Raw genomic sequence first — 23,692 nt, forward strand, 5'->3', positions numbered from 1 at the left:
CCATTTACTTTTCTTCCAAAAATAATTATAATTTTCTTTTTGCCAAAAGCTATATCTTAAATTTTTGAAAAAACAACATAATCATTTATTTAAAATATTTTTACAGTATAAAACATTTAAATGGGAATGGAGTTGTTTTAAAAAGGAGCATGATATAATAAAATTAAATTTCAATTTAATTCAGATTGCACTAAAAGTAATTTTGAATTTAGCCAATTAACCACCCTATTTGAAAACATCAAGTTATTAAGATTAAATTTATCGGATAAATACGCATATAGTTTTTTGATATCAATAATACTTTGAATTACTTTTTCCAAATAAGAATAAATAGAAAAAAAAGACAAATAAATATTTTCCTGATATTAATTGCTTTATTTATTTTCTAGAATAGCTTAATATCATTTAGAGATTTTATTGAGATTTATATTCAAATACTGATAACAGTAATGGTGAAAATATAAAATTAAATGATATTGTGGCAATGCATTCTGTGATATTTTTGACTTCAGTTTAAAATGTTTCAATGTCTGTATATTTAGTTTATGAAACTTGTAAATAATTGCTTAAAATATTCCTTACTCATACTAGGCTATGTATAACTAGTATGTTTATAGACAAAATAAGGAATCTCGAGTATCTCAAAGGTTAATTGAATTTGATAGAATATGTTTTATGGAAATATTCTGAAGAATCTCTCTGCAAGTTAATTTGGTACAAACTGTGAAAAAAATAATGTTCAATTTATAAAAATAATTTTAAAAACCATTTCAATTGTGTTAATTATGCCATCCTACAATATTAATATTTTTGCCGTAAATACAATTAATACGTTTTGTGCTTAACGTTTTGTTATGAAAAACAGATAAATCTTGGCTAATTGCCATAGTGTTTCTTTAAACTTCAATATCTGTGGCAAATGTATGTAGATCTATACAAGAGAGCAGCGTTTCAACAAATTACTGAAGAAAAAATAACAGAAAATTTTATGTTAAAATGCATAAATGTTTTTTTAAAATCTCACACCATTACGCCATGAGCCATTGCATTTACAGAAACTACAACATTGCTTATGTATCTTATTTTTGAGTGTGAGGAAAATCCTAAAATGTGTAATTTGTTAGTAAAAAAATGCCATTTTTCACAAAGATTCTGCCTATTTATTTATTACTTACTATAAGAACTTACTTATTATATTAGAATTTAATTTTAAAATTCTTAGTATGGTTAGTTTGCATTTTTATTAATTTGCATTTAATGCAATTTTAACAGTAAGTTACAATATTTTTTTCCTCATAAATAGATATGTTTACAAAAGAAATGCTGATATTTTATTCTTATATTATTTTTATTAATATGACTTATGCGAAATTATATTCTCAAAAATTAAATTTAAAGAAGTACTAAATAAAATACTGAAAATATAAACCTTCTTCGTAAAACAACTATTTAACTAAAATAGCTCGATTTAAGAAAGTATTAAAATATAGTAGTATAAAACCATAAAGGTAAAAATGTATCTTACCCTTTTTATAAATTAAATATTTTAAAAATTTCAATTTCGTTTCACAAATACTGATTGAATAAATTTTCTTAAACTTTCTTTTTACATCACTGCAGGAATATTTTTTAATAACATTATATAATAATAATATAATAATAAATTCTAGTAATATTCGCGAAATAAAAAGCAGAAAAATATGCTTAGAATAGTTAAACATTAGTTTATATTATTTCAAATAATGTAATAATTTCCACTCCTACTATGAGCATGTTTAAATAAATGAGTTAAACTGAGTATTAGATTCTCAAAATTGTTAATTGGTAAAACTGTATAAGTTAAAAAAGAAATTCTAATGTTTCATATTAGCAAGATAAAATATAACGTAATCAGAAAAAAATGCATACTTTGAAAAATAAAACCTCTGACAATATTCCCTCCTTACAGCACAGTTTTACATAACTTATCCTTAGCAATAGATTAAATTTTATTTGATCCAGTATAAAATTAGATACAACCGACCCAAACCTTCAAACTCATTTTATGTAAAACTGTTAATTACGGGAAATGCTTCTCAAAGTAGGCTCAGGCTTTTCTCGTTCAATTCTTCTCTTATTTCTAAAATTTCTCTCTGAGTTAACCGGGGGGATAATTAAGCTACTCGGAAATTAACTTTCCTTCTATTACTTTACTTCACTTAAAATTGCTTTCATTTTTTTACTCATTTAAATGATTTCAAGGAAATCTTTGAAGATAATTCTCCATCGGGTCGTTTGCTTCTATCCTTTGATTAAGATAGGTTAGTTTTCTGCTCAAGACTAAATCTTAATATTTTTAACTTCATATTTAGAATTTTTAAATTTAAGTAATGATATAAATGTCATATTTCTTTTTAAATATACTTAAATAGTTTACTAATAATATCAAAACTTGCTAATGGAAATTGCTTATGAATATTTTAAATAATTGTTATAATTGCTTTATTGTTTCTAAAACTATTAAATATTTATAAAAAAATAAATGAAAAAAAATTTTTTTTCGTTTATTCAAATTTAGTCTTCTTATTTTAAGTAGTTTTTTGTTTTATTCAAATTGTATAAATTGAGAAAAAAAAATTTGTATTGATTTGTTGAAAACAGTTTTTTTTATTAGTTTACAAATACGCTAATTTATTATTTTCCGCCTCTAAGTAAGGATTATGCTCATTTTTACAAAAATTCTCTTTCAGTGTATTTAATTTCTTTTTAATAAAGAAAAAAGGAAGAAAGGTCTTTTAAGACCTCCAGTTGGCTTTGTGCACAATATAATTAATCAATCAATTACGTAAAATTGAATTAAAATTAATTTTGAACTAATATCAACAATGTGCTGAAAAATGCTAAATTAAATGTATTGCATATTGTTGCTAGAAATAATAATAATATGATTTATTAAGTAATATGTTAATAATGGATTTCAATACACACTTTAAAATACCAATTTACATTTATGATAACGTTCCTCATTTTAAACGATTCTTCTTTTATTCATGCTACGTTTTAAGTATTCTTTTATATTGCTGTGAAACTAATATAAATAGAAGATATATAAATATAATATTAATATACAAAAAATAGTATAAAAGCTTCACATTTGAAAACTGCTTTTAAATAAATAAACATAGGAATTTGTTAGATAATAACTAGAATGAAAAAGACATTAATAATTATTGTGACTTATATTTAATATCTCTTATGTAGTAAAGCATTACGTACATAGATATAGGTTTCATATATCGTCTTTTTTTTAATAATACCAAGATATATTGCAAATAAGTTGCTGCTTATGATCAGAATGAAAATAAATAAGGAATTAGGTAATACTAATCCTAAAGGAAGGGTAATCTATCATTTATCTAACTCTTATCTTACTGACTACTATGTATATATTTTTAAAAGCATGTCTAATGAACTATTTGACAATCAATAAGTATGTTAGTTTGTATTGAGTGCTCAATTTTACGATGGGAAATATTATTTACTTAAAAGTAATAAATATAATATTTGAATAAACGCAAAAAGTAATAAAAATAAAATAAGAATAAAGTTTTAATTGACTTGGATTGGCAAGCTTTAAGTGGAATTTAGATTAACCAGATTGCAATTCTTTTTAATTGCAGACTGTGCAGTGAACTCATAAAACAAACACCCTGTAAGCCTTTTGATTTGATAATCTGAACTTTACGTGCATGGAACCAATCAAAATTACTCGAGTTACCCATCTTTGCATATATATAATATATATATATATATATATATATATATATATATATATATATATATATATATATATATATATATATATATATATATATATATATATATATATATATATATATATATATATATATATATATTGAATGATTAAACAACATTATTAATTTTGTAAGTAATAAAATATTTGATTTTCTACTCTCTTCTTTTCCTTTAAGCCTTCAAATTATTTCCAAAAATTTCAAAATTATTTTACTGTTCCTTACTAAAAGAGATTCATTAAATTTATCATTTCAAAATTTATTATTTCAATAATTGATTTTAATTTGTGAAGTGTTCCATTAATTTTCAAAATTTTTAATATCATTTTATGAAGTAAGAATAAATGAATATCAGCTTAAATCAGTGTAAACTTTCAAATCAATATTAGATTAGTTTTCACAACCACCTCCTTTTTAGATTCACTTTAATCTAGACACAACTCCCTCAATACCGTCAGCTGCCTACCAAATTAAGCTGCTTATATCCAGGTCTAGATCCTTTGAATCAGTAATTCTCAACCCGCTCAGTGCTGTGGAATTTCAATATAACCGATAAGGATATTGAAGCGAAATGCAGGTAAATAGTAACCATCAATGATACAGAGATGAACATTTGACATTGTATACTCAATTCTATGCACTTCAAAGAGATCTTCATATCAATGAACCTTCAAATAAGTAATGTTTGTAGATAACTTCTCTTTTAATTATCAGTGATTCGTGAAAATACGTGTTTGAAGAATTTAAATAATAAGTTTTGTAATAGATGGATTCATTTATAGCGAAATTCCTCCTTCAATAGTCTTTATCAAAATATATTTTTAGATCAAACTAATGTTTGGAGAAGTATGCAATAATTTATTTGGAGAAATTTGAAATTGCAGAAAATATATTATTAACATATTTCTTTGAAATCCGTATATTTTCATTACTTCTAAATGCACAATGGGTCTGTTTTCATTTACATATGCACAAGTAATAATTATTTTATGTACAATTAAAAAAATATGCTTATATGTCTAAAAGACATAATAGGAGAATGAAATTATCCACGTTTATGAGTCATACTTAGCTAAATACTAATGAAGGAAAGACTTTAATGTTTAAAGGGATATGATAAGTGACCAGTTCAGATTATTATTTTTGTTACAAAATCGAGTTCAAATAAAATAACTTGTTGACAGAGGACCTCTAACAAAAAACTAATTATTACAAAGCATTTATTCCTTTTATGATGCATTGTAATAGTTTTCAAAAAACTATTGAAATTGACTGGACAGTTCCAACAAATAAAATTTTAAAAATTATTATTTATTTATTCTTATTTATTAAAAGGTATTGAATTAATTTCCTTCAAATGTTTGAATTTGCATTTCAGATTATATAATTTAATATAATATCATTCAAGAAGATGAAATCCTAATTTAAATTAACTTGATTAATTAGTTAAAAGAATCATTAAGGGTATCAAACTTTGAAAACTTTCTTGTCAAAGCTATTTTATGTTTATAAGGTTAAAAATCTAAATTCATGCTTAAAAAATTAAAATTATTTTTGAAAGCACAATTTTAATCTTATCTTATCATCGTTTACACTAATTACAGGGGGTTAAAAAACGGGCTGTTCCCTTGTATAGGAAAACTTGATACTATTAGATCAAATGTATATTTTAGTCGGCAGACTACCACTAGCTGCTAGGCAGAAATGGAAGAGTCTTAGCTTTAAATTATTTTGAAAACCGCTATTGTTTTAACCATTCAAAACGGCTCCAAACTTTTTAAACTATGTAATCTTTAATTTATGATGATATTGGTTGTATAATGACACTATTTTTATTTTTTGACATTGAAATTTCATATTAAGGAAGATAACAATATTGTATCAATATAAAAGAGTGAAAGCCTTGAAGCTCAATGAAAAACTACTCAAAATAAATAGTTTTAAAAACATTTTCTCACGGAAAGATATTATTTACCTATGAATTCTTCCTTTTTTTCAATTTCGTTTTAACTCGAAATCTCGCATTTCTCCTTGAATAATTGCTAAGTGACTGTCTATAAGTATTTTTGGGATTTGAAAACAGTACCCACAATATTTGGCAATCGGAGTTCAGTGAACAATTTCGGATTTGAAAACACTAGCAACTGTATTTGGTAATTTGCGTCAAACGAACAATCTTGAAATATATATATATATGATGGACGCAAATTAAAACAGAAACAGTGCAAATCTTATGGCGCGAATTATTTAAAGTTATGGTTATATGCTTAAATTAATGGTTTTATATATATTGTAAGTTTAAAACTTGACGACAAGCATTTAAGGCAAATCAGGTTCTTCAATTCCTATAATCAACGGACGAAATACAAAGCTTCGTTGCTCAAATTCACTAACTTTTTTCTTAGAATGGCAGCTATTTATCCTTTCAAATGTTTATGAAAGGCAACAAAAGCTTAGATATTTAAACTAATAATTGTTCACATCTCAATTAATATAAACTGAACATCTAACATTGATATTATTCTTATAGGTGGTACAGACTACGCGATGGTCCTTCACATGTAATAAAAAGAATTGATACATCCAATCAAAGGATTACTGAACTCAATGGTACGCTTTTAATTCGAAAAGCTAATATTCAAGATGGTGGTAAATATGTCTGCATTGTGAACAATACAAATGGACAGGAGAGAGCTGAGACAGACCTTTTAATAAGAGGTACGAAATTAATTAAATAATAATAAAGCCTTTGTATATTAATTTTTAGAATAAGAATATTAGTAAGTATATTAGTTTTTAACAGAAATCAAAAACAGCATTTAATCTAAATGAAGGTGTTAACGTGGAAACTTCTTGTTTTAATACAAAGAATATGGATTTTACAAAGACACAGTTTGTGAAGGTATCAAGATTTCACTAAAGTCTTTGCTTTTAATGGAAACATCAAACAAATAAATGACATAAAGGATAAGATAATGGTTTCGGTTTTGCAATAAACTCTGCTGAAAGCATATAATAAGGAAACTTTTGGGGACTACTTAGATTTATATCTCTTAATGCATAATCTTCTATAGAGCAGAATTAACGGTCATGATGAGCCACAAGGCAACTTTTTATAATGAATGATAATAAAACCTTGCTTTCCAGTGGCGATACAATTTCGACTTGTTTCGTCAAAATGACACTATATACAAATTATAATTATTTTTTTTTAAATAACTATGGAATCATTATGAGTATTTTATAATATTCTTAAAATTACTCTATTTTTAAATTTTTTCATCATTTTCGAAATTAGCCTTGTAATATTTGTAATATTTACCACATTTTGAGTTGAACTTTAATGCTAGAACTCTAAGTAGGCTGAGCACTAGAGATATGCGAAGCATTAGAGATACGCTTAACACTAAAGGAGTTAAACCTTAAAATAACTATACAACCTTACTTGACTTCTCCTATCTTTTTGAGATCTTAAAAGCTTAAAAGAAAAGTTTATTATAATATATAATGAGAGCACAAAATGATATGAGCTCACAAAATAATAGAGATTTGAGAGTGATACTTCGATGCAGCACACAGTTTCTCATTTACGCGCCTGACTGGTCCGACGCTGTACGATGCTACAAGGGGTTGCTATTTTTTATTTTACTGCAAAGAAAATTTTCTTGTTCTGTTTTTTTCTTACTCCTCATAATTGTTTACGCAATTTTCAATTGTTTCTATTCGAGATATGATTTGGCTTAGAAATAACTAACTTGACCTACCATCCGAAGAAGAGTAAATGTCTGTGAAAGATTCTAATTTGCATTTTACAGCAAGGAAAACTAATTAAATTCAATAAACAACTCTTGTCGTTAAAATTTTATTAATTGATGGGGAAAAAGACTATTAAATTTGGATTAAATTTCTGTTGACTGATGAACTTAGAAATAAATAATTTTTGAACAGTTTAATATAATTAGGAAAATAAAACGAGAAAAGTAGTTTATTGAACATTCCTTGAAGTTCCTTTTTCGCAAAGAAATACCCCAACGAATATATTTTTACATCTTAAGAACTTTTTCATTCCTTATGAACAAAAATACTTTTATAAACTATTATAATGAGTCTGAATTATAGAGAAATCCCACGAACTAACAAAGCTACAACTACATTGCATATTTTTTAAACATTTTAGTTCAGGATCAAAAAGCTATTATTATGTATTATCATCAATTGAGACAAAAAGTCTACATGTTGAATACAATACGCCATTATGGAAGCTTTAATAGTTCACAATTATAAAAACCTTCCTGAGAAACTAAATCTTTTCAATGCTTAAGATTTTAGCGTGGAACTATTTCATCAAATAGGATGATATATAATGATTTCCAGAATGGGAATTATTTTTGCTCATTTTGCCAATTTTTCTGAAGTTTGTAACGCTTCACAACTTTCACAAAGTCATAAGTTTCTAGAAATTCCTTTTTTTTAGCTTTGTCGAATTGAGTTAGTTAGATTGTTGCACAAAGAAACTATATGCTCGCCTATCGCCGTATTTGTTTAAAACTGCAAGTAACAAACTCCCTCGATAAATTGCTCACCCGTTTTGCCCACCCAAAGCAAAAATGTGAGTTATACCTATAACCTAGAGAAAACTGCTAAGAAAATTTTCTTTTGTAACTTTTATTTCAAATCATGTGCTAATATTTACAATAGTATGTAACAGTTTTATGATGTTATTATTTTTCCTGAAAATAATGCTAATTATTGAGATGTTAAAATACTACCATAAGTAATACTGCAAAATTTGAAAACTATGAAAAATGATCTTTTCCAACTTTTTATAATGACATTTGAATTAAAAATCAAATATTTAGGCTAATTTCCTTATTTAGTGTTTAAAAGAAATGCCTTGCCTTAATAATGTCAACACTTTTTTTAATCCTTAAAATTTTAAATTTTGGGAAAAAGTTGCAACATGTTTTTAAAAGTGGCTAAGGTTAAAAATACGACATCTTGCCTGTAGCCAGTTACAAAATTTTCTTATTTTTCCTTTTATAGCTTTCTAATGCGACATAAAATAATTGCTAATTTTAAAACAATAATTATTTGTGCTGTTCCACTGCAATTTTTATGATTTCATTTCCTTATTGTAAAATGGAAAATTCAGACACTTCGAATTATTCAAAATTAATAATTTATAAGTGCTACAACATTGTAATTGCTAATAAATAGCTACATCTAACAAATTTGTGAAGGACAAAGAATTGTTTAATTTTTGTAAAAAAAAATCCAAAAGGTTTCTATTACTTTAAGCCCCAGAATAGATGTATGGTTTTTAGAAAAAAAAGTCTTATTTTTCATTATAAGTTTAATCTAATTTCTTACCAATGAGTGCATTTTAATAAACTTAAAAATTTTTATATAATTAATGAAAAGATATACAAAAAGGAAAAATATTTTCCAAGTCTTGTGAAATAATATAGAGTACTTAATATGTTTTAAATCCTTTTTAAATTTATCTGCTCCACTTAATTTTTTTAAATATATAATTTCTCAAAAAATTTTACACGACTTTACAAATTAAATTGATTTTTTCCCACAAAATATAATTTTCAAAACGTCCAATTTACGCGTTATTTTCGTTGTCATTAATCAATAGACAGATCATATGCTTGCAAAGCACGCCAAGCTGTTTTAAAATAAATTTTCGATTTTTATGTTTCTCTTAACCCCAGATTATGTGTAATTTTTTGTTAATTTTTTTTATACTTATATCATAAATTTAACTTAATTTTTCCACTACTGAATATATTTTTTGAAATATTGAATATTCGTTTTCTGAGGGTTCAAAGATAAAACTATTAAAAGGAAGAATATTTAATGTTTCTTTGTGGCTTGGCTTATCTATGAATATTTCTGGGATTTTTAGAATAAAATCTTCCATGCCAGAAACTATACAGAACCTATCCATCACCATCTATTTTGCATTAACAGATCGGGAGAAAGGTTGATATGAATAATGCAAAAGTTTTTGGCGAAAACTTAAAAATCGATCATTTTGCTTAAAATCCTCGACATAGAGGAGGACGCCGATCATTCATATATGAATATGTCTATGAATTCTTCCACGCTGTAGACGATTTTCCTCGATGGTGCGTGAGTAAAGTTAATTCAAAAGAAGACCCCATAGACCACACTTTATAGAAAGTTTTCTTCTTAAATCGTTTGCTATTGAAAAGGCTTATGAAGGTTTTTCTTTTTTGTTACTCTATAAAAGGGGATTTGTTAGGGATTTAAACTCTTGTTCCAAACCAGAACTCAAGTTAATAGCGTGTGACCCACGGAGACTAATGATCTTTGGTAACTTGAATGAATAATGATATTATTATGCTTTTAAGGGTTGCTTATTCTGTTGTTTAACCAGGTTTGGAACCATTAACTCTTAGGGCAAAAGAACATTAGAACTTTGTTTGTGTTTAAACTTTTCTATCAGTAAAAGACAAATTAAGCTTTTTTTTTATAACAAACTAGTTTTCAACTGATTTAAGAATTGAAATAAACTGGTTTGAATACGAAATGAATTTCGCTTTCGAACAATTATTTACTTATAGATTTCTCAACAAATTAAAACATAAGTAAAATAAAAATAAGTGAAACAAAAATAATTAAGTCATAAAATATGAGACTAAACATATTATAATAAAAACTCATAAGAATTATTTTATTATTGTCATTACAAAGTTTCAGCAGTTGTGGGCTCTTTTTGAATAAAAGAATACTTTTTTCGTTGTTTTTCTTCAAATGAATTTTATAATATTTTTTTTTTATAAATTCATTACTTAAAAGAAAGACTATGAAACCAACAAAGAGAAGTTTACATTCGAAAGAATGTAAATACAGTCAGAATGTAAATAAAATTTTGATGTAAATACAGTCAAACTTACTAAAATATATTGTGCATTTAACATGTACATTTAGCATGTACAATAAATACATTTAACATGTTCTGTTCTTATACATTTTAAAAAACACCATATACTTAAATTTTAAAATTTCTATCGAAAATTACAATATTTAAATTTTTCTAAATATTTAATATTTTGTTGGACTAAATAAAAATTAAAGCTTTTGTAAACTTTGTTTTGTCAGTCGTCTACAATTTTAATCATGATATTTTCTTATAAATATTAAATCTTGTAGTTTAATACCAAATTGCGAGTTATTAATTTAGATAACGGGGAGCAGACATTTACTAACGGAAAATTAGACTAAAATGATGACTTTCACTGTTTCATAATGAGTTTTATGGAACATAAAAAAAATTAAATCTGGCTTTATTGACTTTACATTTTCTATCAAATCTTTCTCTTGTCTGATAAAAAGAGTAGAATAACTGAATTCATACAGAACTGAAAGTCAATTACGTTTTAGATAAAAAAAAATATTATATATTTAAAACCATTTCTGGGATTGTTAGAAATATTTCCTAATAAAACGAAATATATATTTGCAAGATGTTTGAATTATTTTAGAGGCAATATAGTAATTTCTGCTGGCCATCCGATATGGCAGATATTGTACATTAGTGTTTTAAATTTTAAAATACAGAAACTATTATTTTTCTTTTAAGAAAAACAGCTGCTTTAACAAAATATTGAAGTCTCACAAATAAAACCATTTTGGAATAGACAACCTGTGAATTAAAATTAATAAAAACCACCAATATCGAATTACTTTATAAACCAAGTCGTAAAGATCCTAACATATTTATTTTGTTTAAGATCAGAAAAACTAAAATTTAAATGTTTAAAAACTTCGTAGAAATAATCTTTAAAAAAAGAGCCATGAGAATTATTTTTTATCAACTATAACTTTAAAAAATCAAGCTTTATTGTCCAAAAGGTTTTTATCGAACTCTGTCAGATTGCATGATAAATTGTGATAAATGACTGTTAACTTCCATATCAAAAGAGCAATTCTATCTTCTTTTTAAAGCATTACATTTTTTTTCAATCACGTATCTTGTATCACTATTTTATAGCCAAACATTTTTTCACAAACATTTGAAGTAAAAAAAAATCTAACTTAACAGCATGTAGAAGCACTTCACAATTCAAGAATGAAATGGTCTGTAAAGAACAGGGAAATTCCTCTTTCAGTATCTCAAAATGTACTTGAAAATTTATTGAGTAATCAATATTTAGAATGGCTTAGAATCAAAGGACGTTTTCAATGAATTTTAAATTTCAGAGCCTTCGAACGAGGAAAATAGTAATATTCGAAACAGTGCATGAATTATCCAAAAGTACACGGGGTTTTATTTCAGTTTAAGCTTTTCATGTTTGTTCAAAGCGTAGAAGATTATTAGATTGCCTGAAGAACAAAAAAAAATTCAGACTTATTTTTCCGAAATACGAACACGTAGTAAAGAAGTTTTGAAAAAATGCTAAAAAATTGAAAATAGAAACATACTTATTGCAATTATCTTACATAATTTAAATATAAAATACATTTCAATTACTCTTGATTGAAACTGGAATTAAATTGCGTTAATTTCATTTACTGTAGTAAAAATAATTGTATTATTTCTGAATAATATTGCAAAAATCTTCCTCATTATTAATGATAAATAGTTTTGCATTTTAGTTTTTCTTAAGAAGATGTAAAATTTCGTAAAATGTTTTTACTAAACATTGAGCTACTTTTCTACAGGATTGATATAATCTATTAATAAAATGACCATGTATCAAATATTATAGAGAGAAAAAACAATATGCATTTTCGAAACCATATGCAAGGAATCATCCGTACACTGTAAGAACAATCGGATCCAGCAACGGTATAAAGTATACTAGCACTTTGGGTGTATCCTCCGCAAAGTTGCTTTTATCGTAAAATATTATACTGTACTTTTTTAAGTAATATTTATTTAATTTGAGTGCTTTAGTAATTCCAAGGTAATTATTACTTTGAAAATTGTGGTATATCAGATTTTTCGTTCCACTACTCAGGAGCCAGTATATTTCATCGTAATTTTGTACCGAATTTTTTACAGTGTATGCATTATCATTACTAGAAACTAGTTTTCATACATGCTTTTTTCATGAAATATGGTTTATATAAATTTGAATTGGCAATTTTTTAAAATATTGCTACATTTTTAAAGCTGAAGTTATAAAAAAACGGTGACATTTTGAAATTAGAATCAGTTTGATTACTTTGAAAAGCAGGGTCGATTTTTTGTTATATCTTTTTGGTGTTAGAAATCTGTTGGGTGATGCTGCTTCTGATGTTTTACAAGTCTTACCTCTAAATCAATATTAGTTATTTTTTTAACACTTATCAGATTATGTAAAATACATGATTTCTAATTATCTATCTTTCTAATTAGACAGACTTCAAGTCCGGGCACTTCCTCCATCTCAAACTGTGGATGTCGGTAAAACTGCAATATTTACGTGTAATGTTTCCGGGCATCCGGTACACATTATTAGTTGGAGAAAAGATATGGTTCCTGTTTTGTCATCACGTCGAATATCTGTTTCCAGAGAAGAGCTGAGAATAAGTCCTGTTGAAAGAGAAGATCGGGGGATGTATCAATGTTTTGTTTATAATGACAAAGAATCTGTACAAGATGCAGCTCAACTTGTTTTGGGAGGTATGTTTAAAACCAAAACATTATGTAAACTGATAGTACACCTATATAGATATTAATTTAACCAAGAAAATCCGCCATCTATTTGGATTTACTAGAAATTGATAGTCAAACATGGATGTGGAATTTGACCCACACTTATGTGCAAACATTTTAAATCTAGTAAAGCGCATGTCTGGCCTACGCATTGACTTGAAATGTTTGGAGATTTGTTCCATAAAGTTGAGGAAGCAAAAAAAAAAAAAAAATAGAAGACTATTCTTTACAAAAAACTTGAGGTGGTTTGAGCTTTATTTGAAGTTGGTTGACTTAAAAAACAGCCTTAAAATTTACCTTCCAAGGTTTATAATCAAGGTGCATGAAATTGTTTTATCAACACTCGAGCTTGTGTTGAGGTCGGTATAAATCTACCTTAGAACAACCAGCTTTGCCAGGTTGTTTTTGAGGTGGTCATGTTGCTTCTTTTTCACTTCAAGCAAAAAAATATATTTGAGGTGTAAATAATTTAACCAGATTTTAACTGAAATTTCTGCTAAGCTATATATAAGGTTGGTTTTAAGAGGGGTAAATGAGATTGAAATGGAGTTTTATAGATGAGGTTATCTTTGGTGCAAAACATAACCTCGTTTTCAACCTGAGATGTATTTTTTACACATGTCAACCGCAAAGTTACTTCAAAACACTTTATTTTTTGTAAGAAATTGAAAATCACAATTATACTCATGGGATAAACCAAATAATTGCCTTCAGTAGCACATCTGTTGATTGAATAAAGAAAAAAAAGTACATTATTTTTTTTTCTTTACCTTTCTAAGCTCACACATGCTCCTTGAAACTTCTGATTTTATATCGATATAAAGTATCCTGCATCACAAAAATTAACATTCACTCATTTATTTAAGGTCTGATTATGTCATTTGGATATTTTTAATTTGAAATTCATTTAAGAAACAAATATTGTAGAAATAAAAAGACAGATACTGTATGATCTTGCATACTTGCATACTTGTTGCAAATCATTTACGCAATATTTTATTATATTAATAAATTATTATGCACAAATGTGAAAACAGATTTAAAAATATATCGATATAATATTATTTAAACAAAGAAAAAAAAACTTATCAATATCATTGACTACGCTCTCAAACTTGAAATTTAGGGGTGTAAATTCAGCTGTAATGCATGACATTTTACAGAATAAGAAACGTATTCAATTCAGTATTGCATCATGTTTTAGAAAATGAAATAAAAGTGTTACCTCTTTCAAAAACGATGCCAAGGTTTTCATACTCTGGTTATTATTATTTACCGACTATTACTGGAATGATACCTCGTCCAACATCCATTACGCCAACAATTCATGACCTCTAAAACGTTTCACAATTTATTTGCGAATACATATATTTTCAAAAAAAAATATTACTAGGAACAAATTAAAAAGAAATCATGAATAAAAAACCTTCTTCATTCATTCATTGTTGATAAAAAATAAAGTGAAGTTTCTAATATGAAACTTTGAAAAAAATGAAAAAAATATTACTTTCAAAACTATTGTAATAAGTCTTTCATTTTAAACGCAAGGTCTCAATCAAAATCTTTCAGATTCTTTACTCTAGTCCTAAGAGGCAAAATTTTTAGTAAACATATTTCTCATACTTTTTTTTCATTGTTTTTGTATTAATTTATGTCAAAATTGTAAAAACTGCTTCACCATTTAAATAATTTATAGTTTTGAAATACGCCATGAAACAGACGTGTTTTTTGCGCTATTTTAAAAACTTTGAAAAAATATATATTTTTCAAATAGTTTTCAAATTTTTTCTCTAATCTAAATAACTTTTTCAAAGTTATTTAGATTCAAGAGAAACAATTATTCATTGTTTAAATTTCTTCGATTTTATTAATAAATAATTGATAATGATTTGAATATGAACTAAATGTTTTTCAAGCAACATTTTTTTGATTTTACACTTTAATACGAATATAATTTTGATGATCTAACAGATTTTTATTAACTATTAGACTATTTTCCTATTATTAAACAGTACTAAAATATATTTTTGCTGGAATAAAAGGGACACCAATGTTTCCTTTACGTCAAAGAGCTAACAATATAATTTCCATACTTATATTCCTGATAAAAATTTTAACGCAGCAAATCAATTCACAATTATAAACTGAAAATTTTGCTGCTTGTAAATATATTTTAGAAAGTAACTAAGTATGATAAAAATAAATCACATTTAAAAATCATGTATATTTGACAACGTTTTCACGAAAGAAAAAATAATGTAACTTGATTGCGTGATATTTCTGATTGCCTCATAATTTTTAAAATAAAAAAATTAACCAGGTCTTTTTTGCTGATAAAGAGAAGATTATCGAAGTTTCATTGTAACAGGTAAAGGAAAAAAGAAAAGTGCCGCTTTGCGAATTTTTATAATACCCTTTTCCATTCACAACGCACGATCTGTATTCAAAACTTTGGCTTCTATGTTCTAGCAATGTAATCCTATTACTATAAGTAGCTTACTAGGAAATAGTTTTAAAGGGCCGTTTTCTTCACAAGCTCGCCTACCTCTACAAGGGAAAAGCTCTTTTCGTGGAGCAGTTAGATGCTTCAACGAATTCGACGCTACGTCACTGAACGTAATTAGCATTAAATTGCTAGGGAATATATTTACGAAAAACTACAGAAGAAAAATGGATCCTTGTTAAGGTTACTGTTGAGAACGTTTTGAGTGTTGCTCTGGTCTCTTTATTTAATGTATTTCAGGAAACGTTATGAATTTCAGGAAATGTTATGAATTTCATTTTTGTACTTAGTTATATTTAAATTATATTACAAACTATTATTTTTTCCTTTAAATGACGTATCAAAAGCAAATATTTTCCTACCAAGAACAGAAACTGTATTGCGTCGAGAAATTTCATTTTCACTAAACATTCTTAGATCTTTAAAATTTGACAAAATGTATCTAGGTTTGAAAAGACACTATTAAAGACGACAGAAAATTAGTTTAAGGAAGAAAAAAATGCATTCTTTATTTTCCAGTTTTCAGGGCAACGTGTACAAAAAATTTACTTTAAATCTTGGGTTCTAATATTTTAATTTAATTAAAAGCATATTAATTTTTCATGAAGAAAGAATTCTTGGAAAAATTTCCGTTTTGCATTTTAATGATATTTTTGTTCTATAATTCAAGTAATTAAAAATTAAATATACGGTATTTTAAAAATTCATTTGGTAATCTTAATATTTATTTGGTAATGGTTTGCAGGAAATTCTGTTTTTGAAAATTATAACTTTTATTACTACAAATTTGGTTAGAAATACGAAGCTGAAATGTAAATTTAATCGAAAAAATGGTTTTTATGCTATGCTCTGGTATCATGATAAAATTACCAAATATTCCAAATTACATCACATATTATAAAATCCTATTTTATTTTGTAACCCTCCTTGAACAGCAGACTCAATTTTGGGTTAACGACAACGAATTCGCAATTCCATGCTGCCTTGTAATTTTGAACCCAATCCAGAGGACAAGAGATCTCCTGGATCAAGTATTGGTAGAAATTTGCCTTCCTTGAGGCATTTTGATAGAATAAATCCACATTTCGGTCAAATGGAAAGGGTGACACGAAACCTTACCACAGTTAGCCTCGTGGCATGTTTATTCTATTTCATGATCCGTCTACCTCTGAGGTAATTTTACATCAGCACTGAGGTCGGTGAGACCTGGATACTGAATTCAAACCGGCCAACTATAGCTTGTATTCATACCCTGTTCACTTCATTGGATGACAAGGGCACTATGCCTTCAACCACCATGGCTCAACCATACTTTATAGTAAATTTTACCAAAATTATTTCCAAAGCACTCTGCAATTTCGGGTATTTTTCTGGTGTCTCTATACAGCACGGAAAATTTTACCATATTCTGGTAGTTTAGTCCCTACTTTTTTCTCAGGGTGTAGTTTTCGAAAATTGTTTCGTTATGTAATCTAAAAAGAAATCTTACGTAAAAAAATAATGAATCAATAATTTTACTATTTTATTTTTTTAAATTTATTTTATAGTAGATGTATTTTTTCTTGAGCCATGTTAGATGTAAACTACAGGTCGAGTCACGACCCTGATCTGCCACCCCCTAAACTACGTGAGGCATTCTAGGCTCATGCATTTATATTTTCTGATAAGTAATAATGTATTCCGAAAATATTTTTATAATTGATGTCAAAATCTATGAAATGTAATTTTTTTAATAATAAATCATTAAAACCTTTGTTACTGGGCATAATAAATAACCTCAAAAGAAAAAAAAACTTTTAGACTGAACAGAGAACAAAAAAAAATTAATATTTTTTAATATGAATAATATTTAACAAATTGAAAGTATTTGTTGATAATATTTAGTTTATTAAAACAAAAATAATTAGTTTATTTGAAGATATTTATGTGTAAAAATGTAAACGAAAATGAAAGTGTTAAGTACGGAAATTAATTACTTTATATCTTGTTTGTTTTGCAATTACAATGTAATTAGTAACATGATTTCCAGTTTAATTATATAAATTTTTATTTACTGTAGAAGACAATTTGCATTTTGCAAATCACATCTCAAGCAATCAGGTTTTTATTTACTATTTTTAGAAATAATTGATAGAAATTTTATTTTTATCATGAATTTCCAAATTCGTTTTTAAGAAATTTTATAGGCAACATTTTAATTAAGTTCATTATCAATTAAAATTTGTGCGTTTTCTAAAAATTGCTTCGAGCGCAAACTATAATTAAGATTTTTTGTCAAATACTTGAGATTTGTCTGTTGGAAGAAAAATGGAAATAAATATGAGTTCAAAGGAGATGTATATGAATTTCTTTCTTTCAGATAGGAAACATGATCAATTAATATTTAAATTGTTTATTTTTGTGACATTTTTAACAAAATCTTAAGCTTATGCTCTTATTTTTAAACAAGCTAATTTTTAATGTACATCGTGAAATTATTAAACTATCATTTATAAATTATTTTTTTTACAAATGTGTTATCAAAACATTCTTAATTCAAGAAGAAAGGTAATGGAGAATAAAATTTGAAACTTGATTTTGAATCAAATTTTCATTTAAAATGAAATTTTAGCTATACTTTCAAAGAATTTTACTGACATATGAAAATTTACGACAAGAGTAGTAATCAGAATTTGACGTAACTTTGAAAGCAGATGCCGTTAAGTAGTGAAAGCTGACTTGCGTAAGTTTATGAAATCAGTGTCAAAATATGAAACATTTGTTGACTATTTGGCAAGAAGATTCTCGAACATTCCATTTCTACGTATTTAAATCATTTGAATTAGTCTTTGAAATTTATTTATAAAATCAGAGAAATATATGTTTTTTTTTAATTTTCAATTAAAATTGTCCTTGTTGACCTTTTTCTCTTCGTAGTTACAAAGTGTTTCAGAAATTTTGAAAATAAATTTAATCTGTGCAGAAATAAGTAAGTATGATTAAAGGAAATCAAATGAAACTTAACTAGAAAGTCAGGATATTTTCCCGTTGGTTTACGCTGGTTAACAAACAAACAATGTCAAGATAGCCAAAATAAAAATTTCCTTTTCATTTTAAAGAAAATGACATATCTTTAAGGTGACAAATGGATCCTAAAGAAAATCTAGTAACATGCATGCATTATTATTATAAACATAGTATTAAGATTCATTTATTTTTTTCCTCTTTTGACAAAAATTACAATTTTTTAAGGAAGCAAGCAGATCATGAAACAAAGCACGGATATTTTTCTGTTGTAAGTCTTCTTTTTTTAAAAAAGAAGAAAAGCGTTAATTAATGAAAGCGTAATAAAAAAGTTTTTTTCCAGCAAAAATTAAATTTTTTTTTGTAGTTGGCCAACGCAAATTTAAAAATGAAAAGAAGCAATCATTTGAAGTAAGAAGCATACAGTCTATCAGGAATAATGAGTCAGTTCAAGTTCACCTAGTCATTTTATGTAATGCAAGGGAAATAATTTTTGTTTATAACTTATCTTTTGTTTTCTTTACTAAGCTGTTGTTTCCTTACTAAGTTGAAAAATGATTATTTCTGAATAAAGGGTATAGATTTTTATTCTTAATAATGATTAATAATCAATATTAGTAGATTAATAATCGATGTATAATGATTATTAATCAATAATCAATAGCAATGAATTAATAATCACTAGTTATTCCCTATCACAAATAAAAAAATATCATATCATACCATTAGATTTTAAAAGAAAATTAAATTTTTTATCTTCAAACTTGAAAATACACTTCATTTATTTTTCTTTTAGATGTTGCTCCTGTTTTAAAACACACATTCGAACCATCGACCGTGGAACCTGGGAGTCCACTTTCATTAAAATGTATTGCCTCAGGGAATCCATTACCTCAAGTCACGTGGACTTTAGACGATCTTCAAATTCCAGATCATATGCGGTTTTCCGTTGGAGATTACGTCACGTCAAGAGCGGAGGTTGTTAGTTTTGTCAACATCAGTAGTCTCCGCGTGGAAGATGGAGGTAAGTATATTAATTTATTTACGATATCATGAACGTCAGGTCGATATGAAGTAAGATAAATAAACATAAAAAGGTGGCATCACCTATTTTATAGCATAGCATTTACATGAGTGCATTTGCGACGATACCAACGGAGGTTTAATTTTGTAAATAATTCAAAATGCTATAATATTTCCCAAGTATAACTAATGAATTGATGAAAGCCCGATTAATTTTTTGAAATAGAAAAAAAATATCAATGTAATGAAAGTAATTATTCCCAATATCAAAAACACCATAAAAAGGTTTCATTAATTTTTTTATCAATTTGATCTAAGAGGTAAGGCCATCTATTAGTTGAATAGCTACCAAACTGATCTCGAGCATAGTACAATTTATTGGTATGTTAAAACATCAAACGTAATTCAACAAATCATCTCATACTCCAATATCATGTTAAGCATCATTGGACCTCATGCTAAATTCTAGTTTACTCTAGAGGATGTGATTCGGCCATTTCAACCACAACTAGCTAATAAAAATATTGAACACTGTGAAACACAGTATTTCTTTAAATAATATTATACAGTAATTTTTTTTAGTTTTTTTCATACAATATCTTATTTCACTATCACAAAAAGGATCTAATAATAATGTGGAATGAATTTAAATTGCCAAGTTAATAAAATAACACTTTCTCAACGTCCCAGGTTCTACCAATATGTTACACTTTGAAACCAGCTTAAGACGTTTTTGAAGGGATTGTAAAGAAATGACTTATTAAGCGGGAAAACTTCTTAAATGGTTGAGGGTTAAAAATAAATATTTTTTTTTTTTTGCATTTCCAATTACTAAATTCGGTAAATTTTGTGCACCATTCATACTAGCCCCACCTAAAAGTGTCAAATGTTTTCTACTGTTTTTTACATGTCAGCGTTTACCTTTAATTGCATGAGTTTTATCGGGCAAAAGATGGAAAGAGAGTCCACATTATTCTAAGTTAAAATTGTCCTTTGGTTGATAACCTGAAGTAAGTTCAGGTAATTTAACTTTCCGTTCTTCAGCTTCTTGTTAATCAATGCTGTTACAATCTCCTTTAATTGTTTTATAAATTAATCCAGCTCGTTTTTTCATCACATCAATCTATCCATTTGAAGGCTCAAAGCCAACGTTTAATTCAGCTTTTAAAATACTGACTTTGTCCTCAATGGATTGTGCTTTACGTTTAATGCCTTTACAGTACATTTTCTACAGCAAAAAAATTTTACTATATTTACGAGAAAATCAAAATAAACCTTCACACGAAGAAAATTTCCAGCGAAATGCTGCTAAATCTGCTGTTTTGATGTATCTTTCGCATCACTCACTAAAGGGGTAGGAACAGCAGTGCAGTGCAGGCGTCATCTGACTGGCCAATTTTCATTCACAGTGGACACAATGTCCGAGGGATTCCCCACATTCTTATTAGTTTCATTGTTCATCTAAAGGTTCACATTCCTTTGCTCACACCTGTTCCAGATTATTCGCCTTCTTTAGTGTAATGGAGGAACAAAGAAGGCCTGTGGTTTTTGTCAATTTTGCATAGTTCACGTATCTGTTTCAGCCACAGACATGTAAAACTAGATAAGATACATTTTAAATATAAAGTTTAAAAAGAATGAAGCAAATTGGAAGAGCTTGAAAACTTATTAAATGAGAAAAAAAAACTTCTGATAAAGGTAAATTTAACATTATGGTATTTGGCTCTTTTAAAAAATAACTTCTTACGCTGGAAAACTTTTTAAGTGAGAACTTCTTAAACAGGTTCCACTGTATATATATCTTATGAATGGAAATTTTTTTTCTTCAAAAATGAAGGTGAAAATTAAAGAAATTTCATGTCCTCAAAGAGAAAAAAAATGAAGTTGAAAATTAACTACAGTATATGAAGGTAGTGATAGCTGAAGGAGGCAAATGAAGACATGACACATTTCCAATCTATGTTCACAAGTTCATAATGAATTTGTGGTATTAAGAAGGGGATTCGAATGTATGAAACAAGATTTTAGAAAATCCATGGAGCGGCAGAAACCTCAGGAAAATATTTTCCTGGGGTGGGAAGGATTTTAGAAATAGTGATGTTCAACGTATCTCCAAGATTTTATTATTATGCGAAGATAAAAGTTTCCTCGAATTCTAAATGACGCATATACCTGTCGTTAAGCTCCATTAACCTAAAATTCCTGGTTTTTCCAATGTATCCAAAGTTGCAAATGCCTGGCAAAATGTCCGAATGATTATTCACAGTGATCTTTAATTGTCTTAAATTTAATTTTTTCTACAGGTTTGTATAAAACTTTAGAAACTATTATTCTCATAATTTCTGCTCTTTATTTTTGAAGCTTACATACTAGTTTTATTTAGTTAGAATCATGCTACCTGTAAATTATTTTTAAATTGAACGATAATTGTTTATCAACTTATTTTTATATTTAGGCGTATACAGATGCTTAGCTACAAATGAAATTGGATCTTTAAGCCATTCAGCCAAAATAAACGTCATTGGTCCCCCTTTTGTCCGAATAATGAAGGACATTGCTGCTGTTGAAGGTGAAGTTCTCAATGTTCGTTGCCCTGTAGCTGGTTATCCCGTGGAAGAAGTCTATTGGGAAAAAAGTAATTTTAAAAGCGTAATTTATGCCAACAACTACACTAAATATATTTTATATTTATATTTTTTCCGTAATTTGGATCGAGTGTCACAAAAAATTTATAAACAATGCAACTGAATGCAAAAACTATCTATCTTTGCAGTAAAAAATTTAGTTTATTTATATTTATTTATTTTATTAAGTTTTTTTCTCAGTGTACTATCAAAATGTGTTAAAATCTTACAATTCTTGACTAGCTGCCTCAAGTTTCCATCTATGTTTTTTTATTTGACTAAAATTATAAGATATTTATTAAGTTAAAAATAATCATAGCATCAGTATCTTTGTCAAAATTAAATAATAATCTGCAATAGAAATCTAATGTGCAATAATAATCTAACTAATTATTACTATGTGTGATAATATTCTAAAATTTATAATGCAAATTAAAAACATTTGTCTTCGAACAGGCTTCTAACTCTAATCTAAACTGCTAAAATATATTAAATGTTTTTATTTTTTTAATTCATGTAAAAGAAATCTTAGTATTAAAATATATTTTCAAAAAATTACTTGTCCTTCTTCTATGAACATTAATTTAATTGCAGAAATGATAAAAAAACAAAAACAACAAAATATTAAATGGATCAATTGAAATTCTGACTTCAGTAATCTGGAATAGCAGATGCATTAATGAAATAAAAGGATTGTCCATTAGTCTGATAAATGTGGTACATTTATTTCAATTACAGCTTTCTAAATAAGTATAGAATTTGTATAAATTTTTAAGTTCAGTAGAAAATGCATTGTTTTTCGTGTCTCATCAATTTCAATCAGTTTTTAATCTCTTTTTGTTTTGCTTCAGTGGATGTATCTCTGCTCTTATACTTTGAGACATTTACTAAGGAGTTTTATATCGCATCTAGTCAAGCTCTAATTTATTCAATTTATTTATTCTGTTAACCTTTTGCTACAGAATCATTTATCTTCTGAATCTGTTTTAATAGACGAAGCACGTGAACTCATTTTTTTTCCTGCTTTCTAAAAAAAAAATCGAAAAAAGGTCAACTGTGACAGCTCAAT

The 23,692-nt window shown here is 26.8% G+C and overlaps 1 protein-coding gene across 2 annotated transcripts in view; it reads left to right on the forward strand.

Annotated features, from left to right (window-relative positions):
• Positions 1 to 23,692, forward strand: part of LOC107443056 (cell adhesion molecule Dscam1) — a 208,928-nt gene that overhangs the window by 116,982 nt on the left and 68,254 nt on the right. For both annotated transcript variants that reach the window (XR_001583949.3, XM_016056799.3), the window contains exons 6-9: positions 6,325 to 6,512; positions 13,171 to 13,437; positions 19,773 to 20,000; positions 22,455 to 22,634. Coding sequence is in view for 1 of the 2 variants with exons in the window: in XM_016056799.3 (XP_015912285.1) it covers positions 6,325 to 6,512; positions 13,171 to 13,437; positions 19,773 to 20,000; positions 22,455 to 22,634 (863 nt within the window). In the remaining variant the exon portion in view is untranslated. The remainder of the gene's footprint in view (positions 1 to 6,324; positions 6,513 to 13,170; positions 13,438 to 19,772; positions 20,001 to 22,454; positions 22,635 to 23,692) is intronic.

This window comes from Parasteatoda tepidariorum, chromosome 10 (assembly GCF_982258835.1).
Source record: "Parasteatoda tepidariorum strain Cologne lab strain chromosome 10, Ptep-v5.0, whole genome shotgun sequence".
Lineage (NCBI taxonomy): Eukaryota > Metazoa > Arthropoda > Arachnida > Araneae > Theridiidae > Parasteatoda > Parasteatoda tepidariorum.